This window comes from Acanthochromis polyacanthus, chromosome 5, assembly GCF_021347895.1.
Source record: "Acanthochromis polyacanthus isolate Apoly-LR-REF ecotype Palm Island chromosome 5, KAUST_Apoly_ChrSc, whole genome shotgun sequence".
Lineage (NCBI taxonomy): Eukaryota > Metazoa > Chordata > Actinopteri > Pomacentridae > Acanthochromis > Acanthochromis polyacanthus.
In genome coordinates, this window is record NC_067117.1 from 15,058,280 (window position 1) to 15,065,901 (window position 7,622).

A 7,622-nucleotide genomic window follows, 5' to 3' on the forward strand; every position below is an offset into this window, starting at 1 on the left:
TTATATATATTTTTGCTCATTTCCTTCTATATTTGGGTCGGGTTTATATATTATGGTCATCATAATTATTTATATTTTTGTTACACTTATTTTTTTTGCTTTTTTCACTTTATTTAGAGTTTATTATATATATGTGTGTGTGTGTGTGTGTGTGTGTGTGCGCGCGCGCTATTTTTTGTTTGTTTCCTTATTTATTTATTTTTACTACTTTTTTATTTCTGTATTTGGGTCTTCAGGGTTAATAGGGAGCCTTATTCAAGTTATTCTACAGAAGGTAGAAAAAAAATGTGAATTTTTCTTAAATCTAAATTTAACAATTTCTGTGGGCTTGGTTTGAATTCTTCCCTTGAGCTAAAACTATGTGGTTTGAACAGTTTTGTCTGCATATTTTTGGTAAATGTTGCTGTGTTGTTTACAGACTTCCTTTCCACACTTAAAACACATTAATGCCATGATGCAGGTAAACAGACTAAAATGGTGACAGATTTCATGGGAAACTATAAGTAAATGCGACTATCCAGATATGAAATTAGTAAATGGCTGGAAGCAGTAGTTGATTATATTAAGACATGCGATAACAGAACTACAGTGAAGCTACATCCTGTACCAGGCTCTTTGTTTTGCTGCCTGGGTTTCTGGCTGCGCGTCGTGTCCAGTCTTTACGGTAGAGAGAAACTGCTGTTTCTCAGCTGATATGTGACATCCATCCCCCCGCTGCTGCTCATTCAGACTACCAGAGCTGCAGCCCACCGACTCAGTTTGTTGTTGGGAGGGCGGCATCTATGATCCAGGATGTTAGACAACGAGGAGTTCATGCTGGACTCTTCCCCGCGGGAGCTGACCCAGAAACCGCTTAAGAAGATCTGGATGCGTGCAGAAACGACCACATAGCTCAGAGACGGGGTAAGATGCAGCTGCCGGCAAGTGCGCTGGGAAGGGATGGAACAGGGAGGTGATGTCGGAGATCGACTGAAACGTTTGTTGTCGTTGATTTTTTTTCTCTCTCTCACCACATTCCGTTTACGCCTGTTTTTCGTGGGTGAAATGTTGCCGCAAAGGTAATCCGTTACACTGGCATTACGCGCGGCTGTTGGAGATGTTGCCGTTTCGTGCGTAGTACTGTTGCATCAGCTAGTCTGGTGGGCTTTTTACCCCAGTCTCACTTGCCTTGGGCAGTGAAACTCAGTCCTGGAAATATTTGCATATGCATGACCGCAGCATCAGTTCAGCCTGGACCTCATGTCTGGTGTCGTCTGAGAGTATCGGTCTTCTGTCTGGTTTGTTCTCTGCAGGGTCTCTGCGCGTTTCTGCTGAGTCAAGCTCTGCTCCTTCACACCGTTTTTTGTTTTAATTCCTTTCAAAACAAGCAGTCATCGGTCCTGTCCGTGTCTGGCACTAAGCATTTCATATTCTTGAGCTTTATTTTGAATTCTTTTATGCTTGGTTTATAATGCACACTGCAAGAGTAGCTTCAGACATCAGACCAGAATCCTTCAAGAGAGTCTGGCTGCAGACCTCCCCCCTCGAATCCTTTGCTATGCTTGCACTAGGAATTTGAAATGAAGAGCCACTGTGCTCACTCCAAAGAATAACAATGAGCGACAATGAGCCACAAATTTCTGTGTCAGTGATAGCGGAGAAATGGAGTCGTTTTCCTGCATTCTGGTGCATTTGAGGCAAAAAAAAAAAAAAAGCTCAATAAACAGTTCTATTTTAACTATTTTATTTAATAATAATAATAATTTATTTGACAATGCCTTTCAGAGCACCCAAGGTCACTTTACAAGGATAAAAACACAGTACAAATACAGTAAAAACACAATAGTTTTTGGTCAAAAGTTCGATATCGATTTTGATACTTTTTAATATTTCAGAGATATGTTGTACTGTTAAAAAAACAATAATTATGCAAATAAACTTTGATGCACTGCTTTCAAATAAATTTTGCAGTCGTACACGTCGCAACTGACAGATTTTGTTTTCAGTGTAATACATAACAAAAGTGCAACAAGGTAAATAAATTAAAATAATTCACCAAAGTGCATAAATGCAAGAAAATGTAAACAGAAAATGGGACCGTTGCTTAATAACACTAAAAACTAGTGGTGTGCGATACTGCAAGATTTGGTATTGATCCGATACCAAGTAAATACAGGGCCAGTATCGCCGAAACTCAAGACTAACTTTCGCAGTAGTAGATTTTTAAGATAACCTCCTCAGATGGAGGACCTCTGACAGGCAGATCGACTGTTCATTGAAGCTGCATCAGTTCAAACATACTCGACGGAAACTGAAACTAAAGTATGATATCGCAGCACTGGTATCATTGGATATCAATACCCACGCTGGGATTGATATTATCAATATTTTGGATCGATCCGCCCATCTCTACTTTTTACAAGAAAAATGGTGCACCACTGTGGCTCACACGGTTCAGAATGACTGCGCCATCCAGCAAAATGATGCGTCAATGGCGCTGTGGCGATCGGCTAGCGCAAGCCTAGCTTTGTGTCATCTGTTGACATGGTGGAGCGTTGCAGTGACCCTGAGGAGGATAGATGCTCATAGCTGTGATTAATAGTGTTGTCCTGTGTGCATGCAGAAGTTTTGTGATACAGTTTACAGTTATAATAATAAAAAAGAAGTTAAGGAAATTCAGAATGCATCAGTGGTTGCAGAATATTTTTAGAAAATGTTGTTTGTGTGACATTCTCAACTAATAGTTTATCCCAAAAGAACATTTATATCGACATCTTTCAACTCTGTGATGCATGCTGTCAACAGCAGGGATTTCCAACATGTTGCTGTCCTTAATTAATCAGCGTGTGCCTCTGGTTAGCTGTTAGTACAGTAGGTCTGAGTGGACAAAACATGAACCACACCTTTCTTGCTGTCTGCTTGTTCATGCTCATTCATCCGTCCTGCAGTTTTCTTCATCATTGCCAAAATGATAAGAATTGAGAGTACATGTTTTTTAATTGTTTTGTCATTATAGCTTGATGATATGAAAAATATGTGATTTTTTTGTGAAAGACGATGACGGTTTTGATTTCTAAAGATGCCTGTTTTAAAATCAAACTCACCTCAGTATTCACTGTGTATTGAATTAAAGCATGTGATGAAGCATTTCCACGTGAAAACCATCAAAAGCGTGACTGTCACACAGGGAGGAAAGCAGGAATTGTAAACCATGGACCTGGCAGATTAACCACATTTATATCATAAACTGCAGCATTTGTGAGTTGCTAATTCTACTGGCTCATTAAAATTTTGATTTGAACTCTATCATTTACTCTAGTTTTTATGACAAGGTCCAAAATAACAGAAAAATGCCCATTTCCCCGTTTAAATACACAGACTCAGTCCATACTGCACGTGCACTTATCATGCTTACTGTCGTGTGTTGTCACTTATTCTGAGTCAGGAAAAACTGCTTCCTTATTTCAGTCGTGTGTCAAATTGCCATTGTCTCATCTATTCTCTCTTTCCTCTCAGAGATGTTGGTGGTCAGTTCTGATGGGAAATGAAACGCGGGTGAAATATTTGACGTACCTGTGGCTCGTGTCTTGTTTTTCCAGTGGTTTACATCTGAAATCACTGCGTGGGTTTTCTGCACCACTGTGTGTCACTGTAACACCGACAGGGTTCTTAATGTGTAATTATGAGCAGCCTTAATTAAGTTCAGCTGAACGGACAATGTTGCAAGTACAGTCAAATCAGATGTATGAGACCTGAACTAATGTTCTCTGTTTTTCTTTCTTTCAGTATGCATGACAAACTGTCCCCACCCTCATCGTGACAGTTGGGCTTCTGCCAGAGGGAAGAACTTACATTTCAAAGAAGCTCACTCCGCTTACTTAAACTGATAGGTGTGCCAACCAAAGGTACACAAGCTACATCCAGATACTTCACGGAATTTTAAAGTGGAACGTTGTGTTTAATATGCAGCCATCTGTGTTACAGAGTTAATGTTGGCCCAGTACGGAGGAGTGCCTGAAGATCTACAAGTCCTTTGAGTTTTTTCCGTCAGACAATGAAGAAGGCTTAAAATCAGACGGTGAGTACACACCAACTCCTCAGGATGTCAGTCCCGTACACGCAGACTGCCAGCCTGAACAGTGACAAGCCACAGTCTGCAGGCTTCTATTCCAGCCACAATCCACACTGACAGGCACATTTGAATAAGAAGGAGAGTTGTTCTGTAGTTACCTACTGGTGTGATCAGTTGGACGTAAAACACTGCAGGCTTTCAGCTGTCAGCAGCAGCATGGCTGACCATCCCAGCATGCAGCAAAATTTCTCTTAACCTTTTCCTTACATTTCTCCTCTGTCCCGTCCACACGTGAGTTGCTACTTCAGCTTTGAACGATGTCCGGCAGTACCTGAGTGTTGAAGGAGGACAAGTCGCGGTGAGTCCTCATATCTAGTGATCATATAATTAATAAGTATCTGTCAGAGCTGTATAAGGAGAGTTTTCCTGCTGTTTCAGGTCTTCGATGCCACCAAATACGACAAGAGAAAGAAGAGGGACCATCGTCCAAGTTTGCTGAGCAGAATGGATTCAAGGTATCTTCAAGAGCTCTGTTTTCATCAGTAACCCAGACACAACGACCACCAAGTTCAACTTGTTTTCTTGTCAATTTAGGTATTTTTTGTGGAGTCAGTGTGTGAGGACCCAGATGTTCATTGCCAAAATATAGTGGTAAGCTTTGTCTTTTATTCAACACAGTATAGTTTATTAAGAAAGTGACATCATTCTCGTTTTTATTCTGAATATGCTTGGGGAAATGATTTGTTTTAAGCAAAGACAAGTTGTCTGAGAAATACACTCTGCCTGTTGTTTACTCAAATCCAGGAGCGCTTTGAATTAGTGAGAACTGAGGTGCATGCCATGTACTTTTAGAGGGAGTGTAGCTGAAGAGGACACTTTTTATTTCTTTACTCAGTCTTACCTGCTTCCTTAATTACTCACTTACCTTGATTGCATAAAATAGTAATAACATGTCTACTTTGGTAGGTACAAGTCTGAAAAGCAGACCAGCCAGGTTAGAAGAGGGTGATATTGTTAGGTTTAGACTGAGACAAGCTGAATGTGAAAAAGGCTAAAAGCAATATCAGACAGCTGACTTCCATTTCCCCTTTTCCTCTGCTCACATCCTCTCCCTGTGTTTCCTCTTTGTAGCAAGTTAAGCTGGGAAGCCCAGATTACCTACACTGCAACTCAGACGAGGCGATAGAAGACTTCATGAAGAGAATTAAGTGTTACGAGTCGTCCTACCAGCCTCTGGATGAGGTTCTGGACAGGTGAAGACTCGTCAAAATGATTCTGAGCAGATTAAATCAGTTCAGCATTACAGATGTCTGACTAAACGTCTCATTCCAGAGATCTGTCCTACATAAAGATCATGGATGTGGGCCGTCGTTACCTTGTAAATCGTGTCGTCGACCACATCCAAAGCCGAATCGTTTACTACTTGATGAACATCCACATTACCCCACGCTCCATCTACCTCTGCCGCCACGGTGAGAGCGACCTCAACATCAAGGGACGAATTGGTGGAGACTCTGGCTTGTCTGCCAGAGGGAAAGAGGTGCGTTTGTGACTGCATAGTGAGTGTCGTCTTGAAAGACAGAAGAGAAATAGGTTTTTATTGGGTGGGTTTAAAGTGAATTTTCCGTCTCTTACCATCCAGTTTGCCAAACATCTGAGGAAATTCATCCAGGAGCAGAACATCAAAGATCTGAAAGTCTGGACGAGCCAGATGAAAAGAACAATCCAGACAGCAGAGTGCCTGGGAGTGCCATACGAGCAGTGGAAATCTCTCAACGAAATCGACGCCGTATGTCAACTTCTACATTTAGTGCAAAATTATCAGAAGGTATTTGTATAAAGGCTGAATACATATTCTCCTCTCTTTACCAAGGGAGTGTGTGAAGAAATGATGTACGAGGAGATCCAGGAGCATTACCCTCTGGAGTTCGCTCTTCGGGATCAAGACAAATATCGCTACCGCTATCCCAAAGGAGAAGTAAGACGATGACAAGAGTCTTTAAAATGTCTCACTGTTTTTAAAGAGGTGAATGAGTTTCTTATTGTGTCCTGAAAACCTGTAAGTGTCTGATGGTTCTGTGATTCTGCATCAGTCATATGAAGACCTAGTGCAGCGGCTGGAGCCTGTAATCATGGAGTTGGAGAGACAAGAGAACGTTCTGGTCGTTTGTCACCAGGCCGTCATGCGATGTCTTCTGCATACTTCCTGGATAAGACGCAAGTAAGAACGACTAAAGAGGCGAAGTGAAAGTCAGCTAACATTTTCAGATTTATTTTTTTCCAGTTTGACATATCGGGTAGTCTTTCTTTAGCTAAACTACTATTTATTGTAGAGTCTGGTGGTCCAGTTTCAGCTTGAAATAAAATGTTGTACATTCTGACAGTGCAACTTTTTACGACTTTGTTTCTGTCGCCACAGATGAGTTGCCTTATCTTAACTGCCCTTTGCACACTGTGTTGAAGTTGACCCCCGTGGCTTATGGTGAGTTATGTGATTTTTCTAGGCTTGGTACCATAAATAAATGTTGATAACATAATTTTTCTGTCACATTAAGCTACCATCTGAAAAAAAAATATAAACGGTGTTGTAGCCATTTGATGTAAACTTGCTACCTTAGTAACGACGTTATTAAATATTATTAATATTGTAACCTGCAAGTTTTTGCCACTTGATCTACAATCACTAATATTGTTTTGTTTGCTCTCACTCAGGATGTAAAGTGGAGTCGTGTATTTAGGCGTGGATTCTGTGAACACTCACAGAGACAGACCGGAGTAGGCTATCGCAGCAGCACACAGAAATGTCTCACAGCAGACTGTTGAACTCGCTGCATTTTAACCTCATCTGTGGCCTGCATCTCCCAGTCTGGAGGATCCCCTGCAGATACCACTGTATTGCACACATGTTTGTGCATCTTTCTCCTGAGCAGGTGTAGCTGTTAGTGCCAACTGGTCTCTTTCTTATTACACAGCGACTGTAAAAGTTCCACACAGTGCTTTGAAGCCATGTTCACTCTCCATCTACCGGTGATCCTTGACAGCATCACTTACCGTTGATACTTCTACCTCCATGTTGTCAGCACATGACTGACTTTTCTCTTCATTTCAATTTTTCCAATCTGTGGGCAACGGATACAGGCAGCTTCGTGCTGTTTTTCTATCAGGGCTTTTCCTCAGTTTTCCATCTTAGTAGAAGAGCCAATCTGGAATGCCACTTTCAGGGTAAATCACTCAGCTGTGCGTGTTTGCATTAATAACATTGTATGACACTTTATGCCCCCTCATTTGAGGATCTGATGCTCATGAGAAACCTCCAAATTTAGTAGAGAGACTAAATGAAGGTTAAGGTTGTGTTTCGGTTGAATGACCACAACAGTGAATGAATGAATAGATCATAAACAAGCACATTAATATTGTTTTTAAACTGTCTTACATTTTATGTCGAAACATAATTTTTTCATAGTCTTGTATTTACATGAAGCCATTCACATTTACATTATGCATTGTGTAGCTTTTTAATACCTCTGTAATCTGGACAAATGATTAAGCCTAAACATATAGTTTTGCCGCA

General features: G+C 40.9%; 1 protein-coding gene across 1 annotated transcript; it reads left to right on the forward strand.

The window, feature by feature from the left end:
- The first annotated feature begins 4,081 nt into the window (after positions 1 to 4,081).
- Positions 4,082 to 6,831, forward strand: pfkfb4b (6-phosphofructo-2-kinase/fructose-2,6-biphosphatase 4b). The gene is given in 12 exon segments (XM_051948683.1): positions 4,082 to 4,118; positions 4,348 to 4,409; positions 4,490 to 4,504; positions 4,506 to 4,538; positions 4,540 to 4,566; positions 4,646 to 4,702; positions 5,183 to 5,304; positions 5,384 to 5,591; positions 5,694 to 5,840; positions 5,925 to 6,029; positions 6,145 to 6,533; positions 6,764 to 6,831. Coding segments are annotated over 11 exon segments (945 nt in total). The 3' UTR covers positions 6,277 to 6,533; positions 6,764 to 6,831.
- Positions 6,832 to 7,622: the final 791 nt, after the last annotated feature.